The sequence below is a fragment of the Callithrix jacchus genome, chromosome 12, assembly GCF_049354715.1.
Source record: "Callithrix jacchus isolate 240 chromosome 12, calJac240_pri, whole genome shotgun sequence".
NCBI classification, from domain to species: Eukaryota; Metazoa; Chordata; class Mammalia; order Primates; family Cebidae; genus Callithrix; species Callithrix jacchus.
The window spans coordinates 122,846,231-122,870,325 of NC_133513.1; the positions used below are offsets into that span (position 1 = coordinate 122,846,231).

At 50.5% G+C, this 24,095-nt stretch overlaps 1 protein-coding gene across 12 annotated transcripts in view; it reads left to right on the plus strand.

Moving 5' to 3' along the window:
• MGMT (O-6-methylguanine-DNA methyltransferase) overlaps positions 1–24,095 on the plus strand; it is a 303,204-nt gene that overhangs the window by 40,267 nt on the left and 238,842 nt on the right. For all 12 annotated transcript variants that reach the window (XR_013524454.1, XR_013524453.1, XR_013524455.1 and 9 more), the window contains one exon: positions 23,313–23,449. Coding sequence is in view for 6 of the 12 variants with exons in the window: in XM_078344099.1 (XP_078200225.1) it covers positions 23,313–23,449 (137 nt within the window). In the remaining 6 variants the exon portion in view is untranslated. The remainder of the gene's footprint in view (positions 1–23,312; positions 23,450–24,095) is intronic.

The following is a 24,095-nucleotide window of genomic DNA, read 5'->3' on the forward strand; positions in this document are numbered from 1 at the left end:
AGTTCATCGGTCTCTTTAGAACTTGTTTAAAGCCCAGCTGGTCCCCAGACCCACACCAGGTCTCCCTGCCTACCCTCATTGCGTCAGGGGCATCCCATCCTCTTGGGCAGGATTCGCTCAGTGCCATCTTGAGCCCCTTCTTCTCTTGTGTCTTTCCCACCACGCTACCGCGAAAGAGTTTCTGTTTCTGTGGGTTTCCAAGCATCCCGCACCTCCCCTTGCGCCCATACACTTAGGGCTAGTGAAATAGCCGTCCGATCATCTCCCTGGCTGCAGGTGGTTCTCCGGGCATCCAGAGGGCATTTATGCTCATGCCCAGTGCTGGTGGCTGCCTCGCTGCTGCTGTAGACATCCAAGCCCTGAACCTTCAGACTGCTTTCAAAGCCCCAGCTGCCCTCCCCATCCTCCCACCTCACCTTCCTGTAATGCACTCTATTCAGAAGAGTGGACTTGCCATTTGTACAACTCCATACTCCACATTTTCCCTTTCCCTGCCTTTGCATACTCTGTTTCTTCAGTGTACAAATACCTTCTTAATCTACCCCCTTTGAACTCTTTTTTTTTTTTGAGACGGAGTTTTGCTCTTGTTACCCAGGCTGGAGTGCAATGGCGTGATCTCGGCTCACCGCAACCTCCGCCTCCTGGGTTCAGGCAATTCTCCTGCCTCAGCCTCCTGAGTAGCTGGGATTACAGGCAAAGGCCACCATGCCCAGCTAATTTTTTGTATTTTTAGTAGAGACGGGGTTTCACCATGTTGACCAGGATGGTCTCGATCTCTTGACCTTGTGATCCACCCGCCTCGGCCTCCCAAAGTGCTGGGATTACAGGTGTGAGCCACCACACCCGGTCCCCCCTTTGAACTCTTAACCTTCGTTCCAAACTGCTCCTCTTGTGAAACTTTTCTTGGTCCTCGGATTTGCAGGCTGTCATCTTCAGGGCATCTTCTCTGGGTCTCCTTTAGATCAGTGCAGTAGAGTCAAGGCTGTGGGCCCTGAACCCATACAGATGCCACACAGGATTCTGGTCTTCACTCTGCCACATAGTGGCTGTGTGTCCATGACAAGCTACTCAAGATCCCTAGACCTCAGTTTCCCTGTCTCTAAAGTGGGGGTTCCAATGCTGTGACACTTTGCCGGGCTACAGTAGAGAGCTAGGTGAAAGTGCTCCTGTGAGGACCAGCTCCTGTGAGGACCGGGTGAGACAAGGCAGATCTAGGGTTGAATGGTCTCTGTGAGCCCTCAGGCAGGTGACCTTGGAGCCAGCCCCTCCAGGGTGGTCTGCATGGTGCTACAGCCTCTGCACTTACCCCATGTCCTTAGGTTTGGCTTCCAGATGGATTTGAAGCTTTTCTCTGGATCATGTAGATGGAGGGCGAGGCCTCTGGGGCAGGAGTGGCCTGGAGACCTGGCAGTTGTCTTGACTCATGGCACACAGACGTTTCCCAGTTTGGTGCGGGCCGCCTGGTGCACGGTCCTCCTCTGGCATCAGAGCAGGCCGTGGCCCCCAGTGCCAGGCTTCTGGGGAAGCGGTGAAGGAGATTGGGTTTTCAGTCCCTGTCCACAGAGGGTCCTGCTGAGTTGGGGACAGGGGTGCCCCAGTAAGTAGGACGTCCTCGTTCCGACGCTGGGGGAGGAGAGTCCCGAGAGTGGGCCTGAGATGGGGATTTATGAGCCGAGCTGCGGGAAGCAGGCTTGCAGAGCCTCTGGTGAGTGGGCCGAAATGATGAATGGATTCGGTGCAACTTTTTATTGTCCAGCCTTGCGCTGTATTTCTTCGCGCACCGCTGTGTTTGCCAGGGTTTTGATTGTATTAGTTACTTGTGAGACGGAGAAACCTTTCAGTCTCCCAAAATAAATATGGATCTGCTTTCAATACATTTTAGCTGTTAAACTTCAGCAGCTAGCAAATAAGCCGAAAGCTTTTGTTCTCATTCCACCACAGGTTTGTAGAGTTTGCGTCCCAGATAGAACCTGTACGGAGCCACTGGACTCTGGGTGGGACACTAGGCCCTTTGCAGGGAGGTGATGCCCTCTGTTCTGTGACGTTTATGTTTTTGAGGAGTCTCCCATTTCTTTCTCTCACAAAGTTAGTTCTCTCTTGGGCAGGGCTCCCTAATTCTTAGGACCCTCTGGTGCAGCCGAGGAGCAGTTCTCAGCCTGTAGGTGGACAGATGCTGCGGGGTAGGACCGGCCCTGTTGCCGAATAAAGCCCTCTTGCAGGTGGTTCTGATTGCCTTGCCCCCTCCAGCCCGCCTGGAAGCTGCCATAGAGATAGCGGTCACATACCCGGTAACATGTGGCAAGCCCTGGAAGGTGTGGGGAAGGTGGTGTGTACCGGAGTTGGCAGGGGAGGAGGAAGAGGGACATTGTCGAGCTGGAAAGGGAGAAAGGAAGTTGATGATCTTCACCTAAAACTTTTGTCAGGTGAGAAAACTGGTTTTATGCTTAGAAGCTGAAGGCGGAGTTGTCCTGGTAAGTGGGTGCTGACATCTCTGGTATAGAGAACAGATTTAGTTAATTTTTTTTGTTTTTGAGATGGAGTTTTATTCTTGTTGCCCAGGTTGGAGTACAATGGTGTGGTGACCTCGGCTCACTATAACCTCTACCTCCCGGGTTCAAGTGATTCTCCTGCCTCAGCCTCCTAAGCAGTTGAGATTTCGGGTGTCCGCCACACACCCAGATAATTTTTTGTATTTTTGGTAGAGATGGGGTTTCACCATGTTGGCCAGGTTGGTCTCGAGCTCCTGACCTCAGGTGATCCACCCTCCTCGGCCTCCCAAAGTGCTGTGATTACAGCCGTGAGCCACCGGGCCCGGCCAGATTTAGTTAATTTGGAAAACCCCATTAGACAGCTCAGGTCAGATTGCTTACTTGGTTGAAAAAAAAGACACAGGTAATATTTTCCATCATGAAGGAGGTTTGTGGATGTTGTTAATGACTTACTGGAGAGAAATAATAAAATGAAATTCAGTAAAATCAAATAACCTGGCAGTTACTTCAAGGAAGCGGCTTTGCCGGGCTTTGCCTCCCAGGAGCAGCTGCGTCATTTCCAGGTGAAGCCAGGAGGCCCTGCCATCATCCGGCTCCACCAGGGTTCTCTGTGTGCTTTCCTTTTGGGCTGGAATATTCCCGTGTAGCTGCACGAGATGTTTGTTATTGCTGCTCAGAAGTTTCTGGAATCTGTATTGCTTTAAGCTGTGGGATGAGGTTTCTTCTCACGGTTTAGTTTTTATTGCTTTCACATAGAGCGCTGCCGCTGTTCACATGATGCCCATGATAGTCCCACCCCTCGAGACCACATGCAGGATCACACCTTCCACGCACAGCACAGGCCAGGCCCTGCACATGGGCTGCGCAGACACGTGGTTCCCTATGGGCATTAGCGTGGGCTCCTTCTGTGTGTGTGTGTGCCTGGCACATTTCTATTTCCTGTGTCCTCGTGCTTTTCTAAAGGTGAGTCTTACCAAGTAGAAAATACTTTACCATAATGGTAGTTAAGCATTTTGTAGTTCCAAGCTGTTTAGAATTGGTAGAATTCCTAACTAAATCTTGAGTTAAATTCTGTAGGATGACTAAGAAAGACGTGCTGGGTTTACGTGTATTCTCCAGTTTAACCAGAGGTGACTTTAGACAAGCAATTCCGTTCTGCCAGTTTATTTCTCTAAGTCTTGTCAATTTGGCTTCTTCATGGGATTCTGGGATATAGAGTTGCTTGGTCCATTGAAATCTATATATGTAATTTTTTTTTTAACCAAATCTAACTTCTGGGTTTTAGAAAGCATCTCCTGTCTACCAGCTTTTGAGAAAAATCCCATGAATTGGGTGACACCAAATGGCGCCAGCAACAGAATGGAAAGGCAGAGCAGCAGAGGCTTGAGGCACCCACCGGGGCTGTTTCCTAGTGCTGGGCAGAATCCTGGGGTCAGGGCTGGAGGGTCTTAAGGCCGGATTGGAGGTAGGGGCAGGCAAGGTTGGGCTCCCGGAGCCCCAGCTTGGGCTCCCGGAGCAGCCCAGGTTCTTACTGCAGGGCACTACCCTCTTCCTGACGAGTCCTGTGCCCTGTCTCCTCAGGAGAACATGATTGCCAGGACACCAAGAATTGCCACGTTAGGGCCATCTCAGGAAAGGGAGTGTTCATAGCATGTACCACAGAGATGATACCTTGGAGAATATTATTGGGTATTTCATAGAGGCTAAAATATAGTTGTTAGAAATATGTGGTTTTGTAGGAAATCACATACCTTGGGGAAAACGCTGGAATTGACATGTGAGAATGGGTGAAATGTTGGAAGATGTGGAAGAGGTTCTGTGCTGGTCTCCCCGTGCCTGGTCCCAGGAGCGTGAGGAGGCTCATGCTGGTTTCAGGGGCTGGGGGCTCTCCCCAGTGCCTCTTGTCTCCACAGCCCTCTGCCAGGTGTTGGGGGTGTGGAGGAGATGGGGGTCCCTGTCCTCACTGAGGTGCTGCTGTGGGAGGACTGAATCCCTGCAGAGCCACACCCGGTGGTGGGAGCGCGTTGAGGGCCTGCAGATGTCCTTGAGGAAACAGTTTTGGAGGATGACAAATAAGATAGGAACCATGTGTCTTGGGGAAAACACTGGAATTGTTGAGTGAGAATGGATAAAGTATTGGCTGACAGATCTAAAGCTCTGTCGTGCATCATGACCTTGCTGGTTATTTCAGCTAGTTTAGTAATTGTATTGATCTGTAACAGGTATGTGTCAAGAAAGAATTTTAGGAAGTTGATAGAAGTGTACATATTGATGAAAATAAAGATTCATAAGAAATAAATGATGGATTTAGGTACAGAATAAGGGCAGGAAAATAAACGAAACTGGTATGCCAGATGCAGGCCCGTGTTTCCTGTGATAGGAAGCCCATATACCAGATGCAGGCACGTGTTTCCTGTGATGGGAACCCCATATACCAGACGCAGACACGTGTTTCCTGTGATGGGAACCCCATATACCAGATGCAGGCACGTGCTTCCTGTGATGGGAACCCCATATACCAGATGCAGGCACGTGTTTCCTGTGATGGGAACCCCATATACCAGATGCAGGCACGTGCTTCCTGTGATGGGAACCCCATATACCAGATGCAGGCACGTGTTTCCTGTGATGGGAACCCCATATACCAGATGCAGGCACGTGCTTCCTGTGATGGGAACCCCATATACCAGATGCAGGCACGTGTTTCCTGTGATGGGAACCCCATATACCAGATGCAGGCACGTGCTTCCTGTGATGGGAACCCCATATACCAGATGCAGGCACGTGTTTCCTGTGATGGGAACCCCATATACCAGATGCAGGCACGTGCTTCCTGTGATGGGAACCCCATATACCAGATGCAGGCACGTGCTTCCTGTGATGGGAACCCCATATACCAGATGCAGGCACGTGCTTCCCGTGATGAGAACCCCATATACCAGATGCAGGCACGTGCTTCCCGTGATGGGAACCCCATATACCAGATGCAGGCACGTGCTTCCCGTGATGGGAACCCCATATACCAGTTGCAGGCACGTGCTTCCCGTGATGGGAACCCCATATACCAGATGCAGGCACGTGCTTCCTGTGATGGGAACCCCACATACCAGATGCAGGCCCCTGCTTCCCGTGATGGGAACCCCACACACCATACGTAGTCACGTGCTTCCCGTGATGGGAACCCCATATACCAGATGCAGGCACGTGTTTCCCGTGATGGGAACCCCGTATACCAGACGCAGGCACGTGTTTCCTGTGATGGGAACCCCGTATACCAGATGCAGGCCCATGCTTCCTGTGATGGGAAACCCCGTATACCAGATGCAGGCACATGTTTCCTGTGATAGGAACCCCATATACCAGACACAGGCCCATGCTTCCTGTGATGGGAAACCCATATACCAGATGCAGGCCCATGCTTCCTGTGATGAGAACCCCATATACCAGACGCAGGCACGTGTTTCCTGTGATAGGAACCCCGTATACCAGACGCAGTTACGTGCTTCCTGTGATGGGAACCCCATATACCAGATGCAGGCACGTGTTTCCCGTGATGGGAACCCCGTATACCAGACGCAGGCACGTGTTTCCTGTGATGGGAACCCCGTATACCAGATGCAGGCCCATGCTTCCTGTGATGGGAAACCCCGTATACCAGATGCAGGCACATGTTTCCTGTGATAGGAACCCCATATACCAGACACAGGCCCATGCTTCCTGTGATGGGAAACCCATATACCAGATGCAGGCCCATGCTTCCTGTGATGGGAACCCCGTATACCAGATGCAGTTACGTGCTTCCTGTGATGGGAACCCCATATACCAGACACAGGCCCATGCTTCCTGTGATGGGAAACCCATATACCAGATGCAGGCCCATGCTTCCTGTGATGGGAACCCCATATACCAGATGCAGTTACGTGCTTCCTGTGATGGGAACCCCATATACCAGACACAGGCCCATGCTTCCTGTGATGGGAACCCCGTATACCAGATGCAGTTACGTGCTTCCTGTGATGGGAACCCCATATACCAGACACAGGCCCATGCTTCCTGTGATGGGAAACCCATATACCAGATGCAGGCCCATGTTTCCTGTGATGGGAACCCTGTATACCAGACGCAGGCATGTGCTTCCTCTGATGGGAACCCCGTATACCAGACGCAGGCCCATGCTTCCTGTGATGGAAACCCCATATACCAGACACAGGCCCATGTTTTCTGTGATGGGAACCCCACATACCAGATGTAGGCATGTGCTTCCCATGATGGGAACCCCATATACCAGATGCAGACACATGCTTCCCGTAATGGAAACCTGGTATACCAGACGCAGGCACGTGCTTCCCATGATGGGAAACATCTTGGAATATGCCAGGAGTTAAGCAGCGAGCTTCTTAGTGGTCAGAACGCTGGTGGAACCCAGGGTAGTGACTTTAAGGCAGCACCAAGGTTCTGGGTTGTGTATCTTGATTAACACGGCCATATTCCCCTAGCTATCAGTTTTTTATAGTGAGGTGGAGACCATCCCAGGGATATTTGGGGATCAGAAGAGGGGCTTAGCATATTATACTAAGGGCAGAGCTCTGAATAGGTTAAATGGGGGCCCTAATCCTAGAGCTGGGACTGGGTTTACCTGTGCAGGCCTAGAACCCCCTCTTCAAAGTGGTGTTTGGGCTGGCAGCATCACCCGGGCCCACCCACTCCTGCTGTGTCGGAATCCGCATCTCACAAACTCCCAGCACTGGCTGCTGTGGATGGAATGGCACCGTCTGGCCGCTGTGGACGGAATGGCACCATCTCATAGTGCCTTCTCCCCAGTGCTGGCTGCTGCTCTGCCTTGGGTCTGAGTCTGGCTGTCCTCTTCTCAGTTCGAGGAGTTAAAGCTGCCTGGCTCAGGACTCAGTGCTAGGTATGTGGCTGGCCAAGAAAGGGCAGTGAATTCAATTTGCCAAGTGTCTGCTCTGCAGATGTGGGATGCTGGAGATGGGGGACGCAGAAGCAGCCGGCCCTGATTCTGCCCTCATGCATGGTGGGGAGGGGCAGCCATCCCCACTTTCCCTGGCCTGAGCTGCCATTCCCTCAGTGACCACGGTTTCACCTGTTTACGGACTGCCTGTAGTATTGCTTACTTCTTGTTTATATCAACTCATTTTTAAACACCTGCTTTAGCTTCTTCCTAAGGAATTGTGGTGAGAACGAGTATTTGCTATGCTCATTTTACTTATACTGTTGTATGTTAATTTAAACCCATAGTTAATCAACTAGTATCTCAACTAATCTCACCACCTGAGGCGTGTTCAATACCCTAGAGTCAGAGCACTTCTCTGTGACCCCACCCCAGGGCTGTGGAAGGGTCATTCTCATGCTTTTGAGCTTCGGGTCTGTCGTCATCAGAGAAATGGGCTGTGCCTCGTTTGCAGGGCTCCTGTGAGGATGAGAGAAGAGGAAGGTGGGTGCCTGGCATGAAGGGAACATCGTCAGTGTCAGTAAACAGCTCCTACTGCTCATTGGTTCTGAGTTGAGTTGTGGCTTATCGATGCATAAAACAGTTGCTGAACTCTAGTCTGTGCCGTTCAGTGCCTTGACTAGACGTATATTTGATAAGGTTTATAATAAGTGTTGGTGAGGATGTGGAGAAATTGGAACTCTGTATTTTGCTGGTGGGAATGTGAAACGGAGCAGCGGCTGTGGAAGTTCTGGAGGTTCCTTAAAACATTAAGCATGAAATTACCATGTGGCCCAGCAATTCCATCCCTAAGGATATAACCCCCAGACTGGAAAGCAGGATCTCAGATATCTGCACACCAGTGTGCATAGCGGCCTTGTTCACAGTGGCCAAAAGTAGGAAGCACACAAACGTCTGTCTGTGAGTGAACAGGTACAAGAAACGTGGCCTATCCTTGCAATGGAATGTTACTCAACCTTAAAGACGTTAGCGCTGCGTGATACAAGCCAGTCACAGAAGGAAAGTACTGGAAGAGTCCCCGTACGTGAGATGGGCAGAATAGGCAAATTCAGAGAGAAAGTAGGAGAGCCGCTGCTGGGGCTGGTGAGAGGTATTGATAAGTGGGGACAGAGCTCTTGCTGAGGTAATGAGAACATTTTGGATATAGATGGAGGTGATGGTTACACCACTTTACAAATGCATTTAATGCCACTGAATTGCACACTTACCAAATAGTTAAATATTGTACATATTTGCCACAGTAAAAATATTATATTTCCTAACATTTAAACAAAAGGAGCGTCTGGGACGTTATCTCTGACACACCTGGCCATTTGGCACCACCGTCGTCTCCTGGCTGCTGGCAGGTGTCTGGAGCAGCGCCTCTGAGCAGGAGGCCTGGAACCCGCAGTGCCAGGTCTGGGAGTGCAGGGGTGTGGCGGGGAACATGCCACGGGGGCTTCTCTTCAGAGCCTTGGGGACCACCAAGGCAGTTCTTGACACTATCCTGGCCTTGGTGTTCAGCATGGGAAAACAAAGAGAACTAGAATGTCTTGACTTTCTAGAGGCTGTTGTAAAACAAGGGAAGGCGGCGAAGCAGGGAGTTTATCGGCACTCTCGCCGTGACCTTCCTGCGGGTGTTTGGGCATCTTTTCTTCCTTGTGGCCAGATGCGTCCGAACTCCGTGGCTGTGCCCTAGTTACAGGCTGTGCATGGTGAGTCCTGCAGAGAGTCATAGAATTAAAGAAACTGGCAGTATCTTTTCTCTAAAAAATGTTTGGGGGGGATCTCTAAAAAAAACAATGTTTAGAAACAGAGACTTTATGTTAGTTTGCTTGCTAATAGGTTATGTTCCTAAGAGTTTAAAGAAGTAGTTAATTATCAAAGCTTTTTCATTCTCGACAACCAGGAGTTTTCCTCTAATTCAAGCTATCTTTGAAATGAACACTGCAGATCTATGAGATTTTCTTTTTCTTTTTTTTTTTTTTGAGATGGAGTTTCGCTCTTGTTACCCAGGCTGGAGTGCAATGGCGCGATCTCGGCTCACTGCAACCTCCGCCTCCTGGGTTCAGGCAATTCTCCTGCCTCAGCCTCCTGAGTAGCTGGGATTACAGGCATGCGCCACCGTGCCCAGCTAATTTTTTGTATTTTTAGTAGAGTCGGGGTTTAACCTTGTTGACCAGGATGGTCTCGATCTCTTGACCTTGTAATCCACCCGCCTCAGCCTCCCAAAGTGCTGGGATTACAGGGAGTGAATGTGTTTGAAGAATTCATTCCACTGTAATTTAGATAAAATGTACCTGCTGAATTTTATAATAGCATCCACAAAGTTTTATATTTTTGTTTGTGTTTGAAATATACAGTAGAGGTTTTCCTCATGGTGGTTAGAATGTATCCATATGAGAGAGATACAATTGTATCAGTCTGCTATTTGAACAGAGGTTGGGTATTGTTTACATATAATTTTGTAATAATTCCTGTTTCCAAGGAAGAACAAAGCACAGTATTTGTCATTGTGCCATTTGGTTTTATTGTGGTCTTTGTTTTTATTGAACATAGATTGCATGTATAAATGTGGATTTTATGTATCTCTTTCCCATATGTACATATTACAAGTATTTCAAATCAAATAACTTGGCCAAAATAATTTTTCTACGCTTAACCTTACATTTCCATTTAAACCACTACCATTTCTCCTAGTTCAGTCTGATTCCTTGTTTTTTTGCATACAGTGAGTGCTGTGGTCTGAATGTTACTGCCCCCACAACATTCAAGTGGAAACCCCACGCCTAAGTTGCTGGCATGAAGAGTTGGGGCCTCTGGGGTGAGATGAGGGTATGAAAGAGACTCCAAGGTGGTGGAGCCCTCCATGACTGCGGACACAGCAGGAAGCTGCCATCTGCAAGCAAGTGCCTCTCCAGGCACTGAATCCACTGGCACCTTGAGCTTAGGCCTCCCAGCCTCCAGAACTGTGAGGAATTAATGTCTGTTGTATAAGCCACCCAGTCTGTGGGATTTTGTTACGGCAGCCCAGATGGACCAAGGCAGTGAGCCTGTCCCACCCAGAGATGGCCTAGCCCTTCTTGCTGTCAGCATCAGGACTGATAGAAGCTGGGCATGTGCAGAAGTTCCTGAAGCCATGTCAGATACCTGGGGGTCATCAAACTCTATTTAACCAGGGCCCAGCAGACAGCCAGGACCTGAGAGAAAGGGTTGAGGTCTGCCCCTTCTCTGCCCCTCAGATTCCTGCAGTGGCCAGGGGCAGGGAAGAGGGCACAGTTGAAGGGTTCGAGAGACTTGTGCCAGCCAGCAGCAGGTCCACCAGTAGGCACAGTGCAGCCTGGCGTCTCATCTGAGAGGACACATGTGCAGGGCAGGTGGGGCCCACAGCTGTTTCTTCCCCACTCGCCAAGGCCCTGTCAGGAGCAGTAGCTGTGGCTATCGGAGCCCAAAGTCCAGCCAGGAGGTGGTGAGCACAGGGCGGAGTGTGGCTTTGGGGATACCATCTGTGGTGGTCCCAGATTTGGGGGATTTCTGTGAGGCCCTGTTGAAGGACAGTGGTCCTTAGATAAAGTACAGAGTCCCTGGGTGGGGGTCCTGTCTCATGACTTGACAGCACATGTTTCAGTTGGTTCGTTAATGGGAAAGTTGGTGCTTTAGTGAAAGCTCCAATCCTCTAGATACAGAGTGTATCGCAGATATTTATCCCTCCCAGGCTGAGCGCGGGGCAGTTTCTGCCGGCAGATTCTGGCTCTGGCTCTGAGTTGTGGACCTTTGAATGTTGCTACACTAGAGTTTGAGGCCTTAATGTCTTCAGGCATCCCGAAAGTGATATGACCTCGAGGGAAGAGTGCCAGCGCGGTTCGCATAGGGCAGGCCTATAGACCACAAAAGCAGGTGCACTTGGCAGGAGCCACTACCTATATTGATGAGACACCCTCTAATAGTCAGAGGTACAGTCTTGAAATTCACATTTGAATGTCTCTACCTACTACTGAGAGATCCACAGCAAGGGAAGTGAGCAAAACAGTCTTTCCGTGAAGGGTCTGTTTTACTTTTTATTTTATTTTAATTAATGAGACAGTGATCATCCAGGGAACAGGATCTAAATGCAGTCTTTGAACTTGAACTCTGTGTGGTGTCTGCGGGTTTGGGTGTGAGCAGCCTCACTCTGTGCTGGTTCCCAGCTTAAACGTCCAAGAAAGAGCTCACGACAGTTTTTATACTAGTTCTTTAAATATTTTATCGTGAGTTCGTCTCTTCCCAGCCCCTCTTGCTATTTTTATTGCTCCATTTGAAGTTCCAGCCAATAGCCCAGGCCCTTTCTGTCTTTGATGTCTGTATGGTGGGCGAGATCTCATCACGACCCACATCAGCTTCGCCATTAGAAACGTGTTGCCATAGAGGAGCCCATTTATAATTGAAATTACCAAATAGGGAATTCTTTCTAGAGGCTGTGGCTGCATCGGTGAAATGTGTGTGGCTGAGCAGAGCTAGGAAGAGTTGGTGGGTGGGGGGCACACTGATGTCACTGTGGGGTGGGGTGAAGGGATGTATGTGTGTCCCTCTTCTTACCTGCGTGGTGCTTCCAGAAAGCAGATGGGAGAGCTGTGTGATGAACAGGTGAGACGCTAGCTGGACCCAGGTGAGCTACTGTAGAGGCGGAATCCAAATCACGTAAATACTGTAAAGAGTTTTCCCTTTCCCAATACTGTAAAGAGTTCTTCTTAAATGGAAATCTGCTACTTCACACTTTTATCAGATTAATTTTAATAAAAAGCTGAATCAGTACAAAGGAGCTTGGGAAAACAGCTCCCCACCATCAATAACATTTTACAGATTCAAACCCAGTGTGTTTTGCTTCTGATGAGATGGAAGGAGTGGTGTTCTTGGCACCTGCTTATCTCCTTCCCTTTGGAAACTCAGCCAGGTTTTTACTGTGAGCTTATGGGTTGCTAATGTGTGTGCCCTCATAGCAGAAATGGAAATCTGCCATCAGTGAAAGCAGAGACCTTTGGAATTTATGCAGTATCAAAATGCAAATACCAACTCATGGAATATTGGGGTTAGCAGGGTACGCAGTTCTCCCCCGAGTGGGGTTGGTGGAGGGTTCCAGTGGACACAGACTGTTGTCTGGCTGGCTGGCAGCTGTCTGCACACACATCCCTCCCGCTGCAGCTTCTCCGGGTCGGGCTGGCTGTGTGAGCGCAGAGGGGAGCAGTGTTAGGGGTGCTTTCAGACGGGAGGCGAGCTCAGAACTGGAGCTCAACCTGGGGGTTTCTGGCGCTCTCCTCATGGCTCCTGGACACCGAGGGGCGGTCTTCCGAATGGACCTCAGAGGCCTGTGGTCAGCTTTGGCCAGAGGCATGGCCCCCACTTAGTTCATTTCCGGTAATGGGGTGGGTGGGTGTTAGGAGGAAGCACACAGCCCAGCATGGGCTTCCCAGTGCACGTCACGAATCTTTCTCTGTCCCCTCCCTGCCCCACCTCACCTCTGCTCCATGCACTGTCCCCCTCCTGTGCCCTCAGTTGCTGCATGACTGGCATGTGCTCGGGGCTCATTTGATGGCTCTGGCAACATTCTCTACCTCAGTTTACCTTTGGCTGCCAGTGCTGGATCGCCAGTCTGCTTACTGTTCACGGGAGGACGGGTGTCGGGCCTCGCACCTGGGCAGGCACCTGGGCTGGGGCTCACCTGCCTCGTGAGGCTGTGTGTCGCCCTGAGCTTCCTGGCGGTGGGATGGCCACGAGCAGGAGCGCTCTCATCTGTCCAGTTCCTGTTGCAGCGGAGGAAGAAGTCCGGGGCCCTGTGTGCTCAGGGTGGTCTGAGGCCCAGACCAGCTCCATGTCTCCAAACCCTGAATGCTACCTCACTGTGACCCCACGGGAAAGCGTATTCCCAAAATAACTGCAGCACTACAGCCGTGGACTGTGATTGAACGAATGGGCATTTTCCTTTGGGTTTCCCACGGACGTCTTCCTCCAGCTCCCTAACATGATGGATGGTATCTTCCTCTCCTGTGGGGAGAATACCGACTGCCTCAGCAGATGCTGTGTGCCTTGGGCCTGCCTGCCTTATTTGGAGGTATTTCTCACCTCTGTGGGCTCGCAGCAGTAGGCATCCCTGGGGAGGGAGCACTGTCTCCATTGTCTTGTGCGAGGGCCTGGGATGGCTGCACTGGGCACCACCCTTGCATGGGCTCCTCAGCAGGAAGCAGATCGCAGTGTGTCCGGCATTGGCATCCTGGCTGGACACTCTGTTTAAATGATAGAAAACGAATTTTTCAGCCGTGTGAAAAACTTACCGCCTTCCCTCAGCAGCATTTCACTTGGTTTACTGCCTTAATTGACAAAGTATGTGAAAAAATCGTATAAATCTTAAAGTATCAAACATAGATGGGAAAATTCTAAATGATGTACTTACACACACATACACACACACAGACACACAGACACGCACACAGTTGACGCTTGGACAGCGCAGGTCTGGATTCTGTGGATTCACTTACACTTAAATGTTGTCCTTCAGCCACCGCAGGACTACCTCTCCCGCTCGTCCCCCTCCCTCTCCTCCTCCGTTTCCTCCTTCCCGCTGCAGCCTCCTCACCACAGAGGTGATGAAGACCTTCACAATGATCCACTTCCGCTTAATGAATAGTGGATTTTCACTTCCTTAGGATTGTCTTAATGACATTATTCTACTTATTTAGTGTAAAAATACACTATGTAATATACATAACACATACAAAATTTGTGTTAGGTGAATGTTTTTGTTGTCTTTAAGACTTCCATTCAACAGTAGGCTCTTAGCAGTTAAGTTTTCGGGGAGTCGAAAGTTGATGTGGATTTTTGACTGCATGGGGCATTGACACCCCAATCCCTGCACTGTCCGAGCATCAGCTGTATACATACATACCTTACAGTTTGTATTACAGTAGCACTGTGCATGGGGCGTGTCTCCACAGAGAGAGGCCCTGCCCTGACTCTTTTGGGCCTGGTGGTGATCGTCTGGGGCGCACCTCCCAGATCCCTGACGACTCCCGACAGGTCACTTTAACTGTGATGTCATTTTTCAGTAAGCCCTGGACTATAAATTATGTTTTAACTCTCATAATTAAGACTTGGAGACTACTAAGCTGTCTTTGAGGGGAAAGACCTGTCCCTTTCTCCAGAGAAATAATGAATTGTTAGAGTATATGGTTTTTGAAGAATTTACTGTAGATAAAAGACTGGTGTTTTATTCTTGCATTTATTAGTATTTAATCAAATGGGAAGTGCACTTTCAGCCTGGAAATCTTGGCTTCAGCTGCAGGATTAGACTGAATTATTGTCTAAAGAGTAAAAGGTATGGAATTGTATGTTCAGGTTATGAAGCCACTGATAGGTTTTGGGTATAATGTAACTAATTTAGAACAGAAAATGTCCTGCCTGGTGGGCCAGAGCATTGGGTTAATCATTCGGGAGCACAGCACACTTCCCCTGCTGGGTGTCCTTGCCATGAGATGGAGCCTGTCCCTCCAGGAGCACAGACCTTTATGGAGTCGGGTGCTCTCAAGGCTCACTCGTCCACAGCTGCCAGAGTGTGTCTGGAACACCAGGCCCTGCCATTCGGGACACCAAGTCTTCAGTTGTCCCACGCGTCTCACCCAAGAATCCTTCCCTACAGAAACGTCGTGAAACTTAGTCTTTGCAAAGGGTAAAGAGGGCTTCAATCTCTCGGCTCTCGGTGGTATGTGGGGTTAATGCTCATGGGTATTGACTGGTGTCCCCCATGTCGGCAGCTTGTGGGTGCTGACTGGTGGCCCCAGTGCATGGGCACTGACTGGTGGCTGGTGGTGTTGCTTTGCATTAGAGGATAGCCATCCTGTCTACACCAGGGCTTAGAAAATTCTAAGTGACTCACACCTGTACTCTCAGTGCTGTGAGAGGATCGTGTGACACCAGAAGTTTGAGATTATCCTGGGCAACATGAAGAGAGTTCCAGAAAACACTTGGGACAGCATCTTTGTTGAGGTTGTAGTGCCGCAGATAGTGAGGCAAGCGTCTGGGGTTGCCTTCCCATGATGTTCGCTGAGGTCGCTGAAGCCAGAGTGTCCTAGCATATGCACCTGTCCTGAAGCATCTCCTTGTCTACCCTTTAATGATGTGGGAGCCATTCTAAGTCCCCTGGCTGCACAGAGCCCCTACGGCGTGGGTGTAGAGGTCTTAGGATGCTGGTGCAGAGCCCCTAGGATGCGCATACAGAGTCCCTAGGATGCAGGTGCAGAGCCCCTATGGTGTGCATACAGACCCCCTCCGGTGCGGGTGTAGAGCCCCTGTGGTGCACATACAGAGCCCCTAGGATGCGGGTATAGAACCTTGTGGTGCACATGCAGAACCCCTTGGATGTGGGTGCAGAGCCCCTAGGATGCGGGTATAGAACCTTATGGTGCACATGCAGAGCCCCTAGGATGCAGGTGCACAGTCCCTGCAGTGTGGGTACAGAGCCCCTACAGCACAGTGCACAGGCTTGCCCCGCCACCCACTGTCCCGGGTCCCTGTCAGATACCCGGGTGCCCAGCCCGACTGGGCATGGCCCTCCTGGAAGCAGTTTTAGGCCAGTTCTGATTTTGGGCGGGGGTGGAGAGTGGGTGTCTGGGCCGCTCAGAGCTCAGGTCCTGCAGATCATCAGAATGACCTTGCCAGGTCCAAGTGCCCCTCTTGTCTCAGTTTCCTCATTTGGGAAGTGAGGAGGCAACACCAGGCTAGACACAGTGAGGGGATTTCAGTCTGTGGGTCCCCCATTGCCTGGGGTGCAGTCAGGGAGGCCCCTGCCCAGCCTCTTGGTAGGAGTCACTGGCCTCACAGCATCACTGCAATTCAGTGAAGATTCTTCCTAACTACTGAATGGAAGGGACTTTCAGTGACCACGTATAAGAAAGGGAAGTCACCCGCTGGTAGCCTCAGAGCCGAGCCTCCAGCAGGCAAGGCCCTTCCTGGGCAGGGAGGGATGTAATCCGTGTTGATGTCTGGACAGGGCTGTCCAGGCCGCTCCTCAGTGGCCCCGGAGAGCTCCCGGCACCGGCTCGGGGCAGGAATTGGTGGCTTTGGCCGTCATGCCTAATTGGGAAAGTTGATGCTTCCATCAGATCTTCTCGTGTTCGCACATGTTACTTACTCTCTAGGAAGTCAGTGAAACTTCACCCAACTTTAGCGGCTATAAAGAATGAGGTTATTTTCTGCCATGACATATTTAAGCTGAAGCTTCCCAAGCCATAACAGTTTTAAGAAGTGACATTTCATTTTGAACACCAGCCTGCCACCTCTTTACTCCTCATGACAGACTGTCACTGTGCAGCACAGCAGTTAGTGGGTTCCTGAAGTGCCAGAAAATTCCAGGTTGTGAGGATGTGCTGTTGGCAGGGTGAGATGGGCGACCCGGCGGGACCTCGGCAGGTGCAGGCGGGAGACCCAGGCCAGAGCCCTGGGGGGTGAGTGCCATCCTGGCCGGGTCACACAGCCAGGGCGGCTTCTGTCCCTTCTGCAAGGCGGTTGGCATTATCACGGACGTTAGTGTAGGAAGCTCTAGCAGGGATCATTAAAAATGAGAGAAAACAGGATGTTTTCTCATTGTCTTTTCATAGCAAACTAACGGAATCACGCTTGATGAAAGCTGAAGTGTGGTGTGATTAAATAGGGCACGTGACTGTGCTGAGGTCTGGGGTGTCTTGGGCCTGGGGTCAGCTTGAAGGGATTAATAGGCAGGCCTTGAAGCCCACGCTGCCAGGAGGGCTGGGCACAGCTCCCCATTCACACAAGACTTGGGGTTCCCTCCACCCTGGAATCCGTCTCACTTTCGGAGGATTTGGGGATTATGAAAGCTCTCCTAATGCATTCCTGTTGTCTAGAGTCTGGGGAGCACTGATTTTAAAGGAACAGCCACAGTCCTGCCAGCTCTGTAGAGGGAGCAGAAGTGGCCTCACGTTCTGAGCAGAGGGTTCCATGATATTTTAGACCAGGCAGGATCCTGGATGGATTTGCTGGATTCACGACATTGTGTCTGTCCACGACACTCTCGTCAGAAGCCAGGGGTCCTGGAGTTAGGGTCAGGTTCCCGTGGTGGGTTTCATCATCCTCCAGAGACAGGTGGGGGTCCCAGTCTCTTGGAAGTGCCCACTCAGATACTGCCAGGTGCCTTGGAGGTGGCGGAAGTCTCTCTTGATGGCCAGGTGTCCATTGTGACCTGCGTAGAAGACAGGGTCTGTGTGAGAAGGTGCACTGGTACCTGCTGTGTCCTCAGGACCTGGGAGTGTCATGATGGCAGAGCAGCCAGTGCCCTTGTGAAGCCAAGAGTAGCTGCCCTCTCCACCTCCTGACTCTGGCGCGGGGAAGTTTCAGGGTTCTAAGGCATAAGCTGGCTGCACTACCTCCCACCCTCAAGGATGACTGGCATCTCCAGCATGCTCAGGTCCCTCAGCCTTGCTGTCCTTTGGCTCGTAGACCCCAGACGGCAGCCTCAGGGTGGTCCTGCGGATGCACCTGCTCCCTGGCACATGCTGGCCCTGGCCTCACCTCCAGGGCTGACCGCAGCTCTGGCTGGTGTTTAGAGTGACTGTTTAGATTCTGCCTCATACTCAGCCAGAGATCCCCATGATTTTGATTGGGAGATTATGGGGAGAAGAGAGTGCATTCTGCCAAATTGAGGATTCTTTGCTTCGTTTCAAAATTCTGCTCAAACGTCTTTTCTATAGATGCCAGGTTATTTTGTCCTCTGCACTGTACGATTCTTATTGGAGGTCTGGGTTTCATTCATTGTGTAACCTGATTTCCTCTTACGTATGAGTCAGGTATTTTGGCTGGCAGAGTGGCACATTTTTGTTAAAGAACTTCCGCTTCGCTAGGTACTCGAACTTCCTACTTCAGGGAATTGCCAAAAACTGAGCGAAGCTAAGACAGTGCCTCAGAACAGCATTTTCTTGTCTTTCTTTAACAATAACTCCGAGCAGGGAGAGATGAGTCGCAGCTCCCAGAAATCCAGTTTGAAACTGCTCACAGCAAGTCTCCTGTTTTACCTTAAAAATTTTGTAATTTTCAGCCAGGCACGGTGGCTCATGCCTGTAATCCCAGCACTTTGGGAAGCTGAGATGGGTAGATCACTTGAGCCCAGGAGTTCCAGACCAGCCTGGACAACGCGGTTAAAAAATTAGATGGGTGTGGTGGTATACGCCTGTGGTTGCAGGGGAATTGTTTGAACCCAGGAGGCAGAGGTTGTAGTGAGCCAAGATCACGCCACTGTGCCTGAGTGACAGAGTGAGACCTGTCTCCAAAGACAAAAACTTGTAATTTTTCATTTTATCTGTATTTTGGCATGAAAGCGTTTTCCTCCACACAGTTAGCTAGAGGACGCACAGTGTTTCGCCTGTCGCCGTGTCTCCGTGCTCTGCCATGCACCGTTCGTGTACACCTGCATGTACTCAGGTTCACACGCCCCGACACTGGGAGGTTCATGTGGTGGAAAGAACCTCTTCGTGTAGATTCTTCTTTGGTCTGCAGTGACATGGCAAGTAGGAAAGCCTTTTATGAAACCTTTTAAAGAAGTAGGTAATAGTTACTAAGAAGCTTCCAAGGAGACTTTTGTAGGCTGGTCTTTACAGTGTTCGGGCATCACAAACCAATTTCAGTTAGAGCTACAGTTGGTTTCGCTAAACTGTCGGGATGGATATGGGAGTGGCGGTTACAATCTGGAAACATTTCTCCAAAGTGCTTGAAGTTTCAGGGGCTTTTTGGAGCAATCTGTTAAATCTACACATGTACGTTTTCTGCCCTTTTCTCTAGGTGTGATGTTTCTGTTACCTACACACAGCAGTGTGTATTTTAACCTCTTGCTGACGGATTTCCTGCCTGACTGCACAGGTTCAAAGCAGTGCTGGAGCTTCAGAGCAGAGCAGCGTTTTCCTTCCTGTGTCGTACTTCGTTCCACATAGTACCAACAGGAAGAGTTTAGAAAAGAGACCAGATTCTGTGTTAAGCATGATTTCTAAATGTAGACAAGTGCCGGTTTATATCTGGAAGTGGGTGATTGAAGGAGCAGTGAACAGACGTCCTTAGATGCCCGGTTTGATCATGGGCTGCACGTCGTGTGTTGTTTGGATGACTGTGCTGAGCCCTTTAACACGACGCGTGCCTGGGGTGCTTCTGGAACCTTGCTGCCAGGGCTCATTCTTCGTCCGTCCCTGACTCCCCAGGGCTCTCGTTGTTAGAGTATTCTTTCCAGCCAAAGCATCATTAATCAGAAAGGTGCTCTGCCGGGCCCGATGGTAGTCATAAAATCCGGCACGGCTCCTGTCCGGGACCCAGATCCTGGAAGTCCGTGTGTAAGCCAAGACATGAGCAGTGTTTGTGGAAAGTGGCTTCAGGTAGAAACCTTCTTTTCATTTGCAAGCCTGGCTATGTCATTCTAATGCAGAATCTCCCCTTGGTGTCTGCACGCGTGTAGCTGGGTTCACAAAAGTTGAGCCACAAACAAGGTCGTTTCCCTTTTTCCAGGGCTCCTGTGTGGGGTGGAGCCCTGGTTGGAGGCTTTGGCGGGTGTGTGTGGGGGGGTGTTTGGGGACGCTGTTCAGAGCCCCTCTCAGTTTGACGTCCCAGGTGGCAGTTCCAGTTTTGTTTGGTGAACCCATGTCGACATAGTGGAACTCTTTTTGGTTGTGAGAGCAGAATGAACTGAGCTGCACTTGACTGTCTTATGTTGGATGTGACCCAGCTGAATTCACTGGGAGACCCTGCTTGCAGCGGGGGCCACGGATGGAGTGTCTTAGCCCTGGGCCCTTTATCCTCGGTGAGCGTCAGTCACACCACCTCCTTCTGCCACCCTCCCATGGCCTGGTTCATTATTAGGTGATTGGGATGAAGGATTTTCAGTCTTCTAGTGTTTTGACACATGCTTTTAAAAAAAATTAAAATACTCTCTTGTGCCTGATTTTGAGGTGGTCTGATCGTGAGTCTGAGGATGAGAGGGACTTCCTCAGTGCTTTTCTTTATTCCTTGTTCAGATTTTCATCTTGTGATGTCTTTGTGGCTTGTGAGGCAGTCAGACACTCTCCTCTTCCTCCCACAGGTTGGTCGTCTTCTACCAGCCAATCTCCCCTTCATACAGACCCGAAGCCCAGGCCACAGGGAATGTGGTCTACCTCATTTGTAAGCTGCTTACACAGAGGCAGGTGAATTCTCCCTTTTATCCTGTTTGTTGTTATGTTTCTGAGATGTGGTCTCGCTGTCGTCCCGGCTGGTCTGGAACTCTAGGACTTGGCGATTCTCCAACTCCGGCCCTGGGTAGGTGCGCGCCACGCCACCTGGTTAGGCTGTTTCTATGCATTTTCATTGCACAGGCTACCGGCAGGGGAAATGGTTAAGAGGGAAAGACAGAGCTGCAAAGATGGTTCTGGACGGACACTTTTTAGACACGTGCAGCAGGGCTGGAAAGTGACTACCAGTAGGGGAGAAAGAAGACAGTTTCTGTCACTGGGTCTCTTCCTTTTAATATGGTGGGAACTGGCCTCTAGCGCCGACTGCTTAATTCAGAACGTTGTTATTTAAATGCTATTCATGTTAAAAGGGAGATGAAACGAAATTCACTTCATTTTTCCAGAGGTCTCCAAATAGCCATGAGAAATCAGTTTTTTTCTGCCACCAGTTAACGTCAGCCGCTCACGTGGTTTAGGTGGCTGCCGTGACGGTTCAGGGAGCGCTGCCAGGCTGTGGGGCCGAGGGTTGTGCTTTGTGGGAGTGGGAAGGGGGGACATTTGGAAGCCTGACTGTCGAATGGCGTGGGTGTCCTAAATGCAGGCTGTGGTGTCCTCCCATGCCAGCCAGAGGTGGACAGTGCTGAGTCCACTGGATGCCTGCTTGTCTGGCCGCACCTTCGATTGTGGACCGTCAGCGACATGGCTGTCCCATCATGTGCACCTGCCCTGTTACTGCTCTTGGAGCCCCTTAGGACCGACGGTTCAAATTCTGGAAGTCCTGGACATTTGGGTCTCCCACATCATCATACCATTCTACAGATTCGAAGCCGGCATGTTTGAGTTAGACGGGACACTGGTTTCCTCCCACGGGACGCTGAGGGCTCTGCCCAGGTGTCCCTTAGGTTCCAGTGGGCGATTTCAGGGAAGAAAGGCTGGGAATTCCTGTTTCTAGGGCAGGCCCTGTTTTACGCAGCTGTGAACCTTGTGCTTGGGTATAGCAGGTGGCCTTAGAAGCATGTGGAAGTCACAGAAAGGACAGATCAGCTGGGGTGCTGGTGGAGGCTTTCACAAGACAGGAGACCAGACAGCAGTGTCCAGCAGAGAGGCTGGGAGGGGCATTCAGTGAAGGCGCAGAGATCTGAGATGCATGCAGGATTCAGGCCTGCTCCGGTGCAGGGACAGAGTGAGAAGTTGAGTCCCCACACTGAAGCCAGTGAGCTGCCCTTGAGCTGCCCTTACAGAGCTCAGCTGGTGACTGCCCTTACAGAGGTCAGCAGCCTTTTCTGCAGAGGCCTGGAGCATCAGTGTTCTGGGCTTGCAGGGCCACACTGCCTCTGTCACAACTGCTCACCTCTGCCGCTGCAGCACGGAAGCAGCAGGAGACTGTGTGTCAACAAAACACAAGTGTGTCTCAATAAAACTTTATTTACAGAGACAGGTGCCTTGAATCAGATTTGCCCCGCAGGCTCTGGTTTGTTGCCCCTGCTCTAGCCCCTTGGTGTAGGGAGTCATTGCTTTGTTGTTGTCCGTGAGCTTTGAAAGCTGATGCTCGGGTTGGAGTGGGAAGAGCCCAGCTGTGATGGGAGCCATGAGGACGGCCTTCCTGCGTAGCCAAGAGCTGCTGTGAGTCTCCCTGGGAAGATGTGCAATGGGAGGACCCAGCTAAAATAGCAAGACCCATTGCCTAAGGAGGCTCAACAGGGAGGGTTGCTGGAGCCCAGGAGTTCAAGACTGCAGTGAGCTAGGATTGCACCACTGCTCTCCAGCCTGGGCGGCAGAGCGAGACCCCATCTCTAAAAAAAAAAAGAGAGAGAGAGAGAACTGTACAAGTGTAAAGCTAGCCTATAGATGTGTTCCCCTGTATTCCCCAGGCTGCTTTCTTCAGCCCCCGGAGCAGCTGGAACTGCAGGTGTGTGACATCACACCCAGCGAATTTTTCATTCCTTTTGGACAGGATCTTTCTATGTTGCCCAGGCTGCTTTCAACTCCTGAATTCAAGTGATCCTCCTGCCTCAGCCTTCCAAAGTGTTGGTAATACAGGCGTGAGCCACTGTGCCCAGCCTTGTGCATCTCTTTAAATGTAAATTAAATGTGCTTTCCACAGCATTCGTGAAATCCCCCAGCATCGCACGTCCTCTCTGGGCTGGCTCCTAACACAGGTGCCGTGTTGTAGGCGCTCATTCGAATCTCTGTTTCTGTAAGTCGTGGTATACATGCTTCATTCTAAAATGTACTTTATTCCAAATATCGAACACTTTGTCTTCGGATTTCATTGTCTGTGGTAGTTGTTTTATTAATTGTTTAGTGAAGGAAAGTTAGCTTAGTTGTGGGTATTATTTAAGAGGGGCTCTTACCAGCTCAGCTTCCTTCAGGGATGCGTTGGCTAAAGATGAATGCGAAGAATCAGGAGAGAGTGATTTTAGGAAATAAAAGGAGACTGTAGTACTGGCTGGCTGCTCTAGGTAATTGTGGTAATTTTCTGTCTGGGATCCCAGTAACCGTATTGTAAAAATGACGCATCATACAATTCCAAAAATGAGGCAAATGCTTTGGAATATATTTTGTGTCTTAAATAACCAGTACTTATGTTGTGTTTTATATACGACCAGCCTCTTCTGTATACACTTGGTCTTAACAATTGCTTCTGTTTAGGTTCTTGGAAAAATGGACAAGACCTGTGAAATGAAACGCACCATGCTGGACAGCCCTTTGGGGAAGCTGGAGCTGTCTGGTTGTGAGCAGGGTCTGCACAAAATCAGCTTCCTGGGACAGGGGACGCCCGCAGCTGAGTAAGTATGAGCCGCGCGATCCCGTGTGCGCACGGGCAGAAGCAGCCGAGGAGTCTGTGTGATAGCCGCTTGTTTTTCGTCGGTCACAGGGTCACGCCAGTCTTACACCCCCAGCCACGCCACCAGCCCTCCCTCAAGTCAGTGTGCTGCCATCGCTCCTGCCTTTGCAGCCTCACTGGGTGTGGCCCGGGAACCCTCTGCCTCCAGTGAACACAGGGCCATAGCCTTCATACCCTTTCCCTAGTAGCACCAAGGTGTTTGACTAATGTGTGCGTTTACAGAGGAATTGGTTGGTGATGAGCATTGAACATTTTGGTTCTTCAACATATGTCTCTGGAAATTTAGAGACAGGGCGGTGCAGGATTAATCTGGATTTAAAAAATAAAATCCGGACCAGCGCTCCCTGTTCCGCCAGAGTCTGCCAGGTGACTTTCGCTCTAGGACTGTTTGATATTCTGGAATCCCTTAACCAGGAGCCCCACTCGCCTTCTTAGAGCCTGGTCAGACCCTTGGCACAGGTGTGGCTGAGGACGGCCCTGCCAGGGGAAGGGCCTGGTAGCCCCTTTTCAGCATGATTTTAGGGTACTGTCATTTCTCAGAGTGTACGTGTTTCTCTTTTTGTGAATGGCTCCCACTATATTTCTCT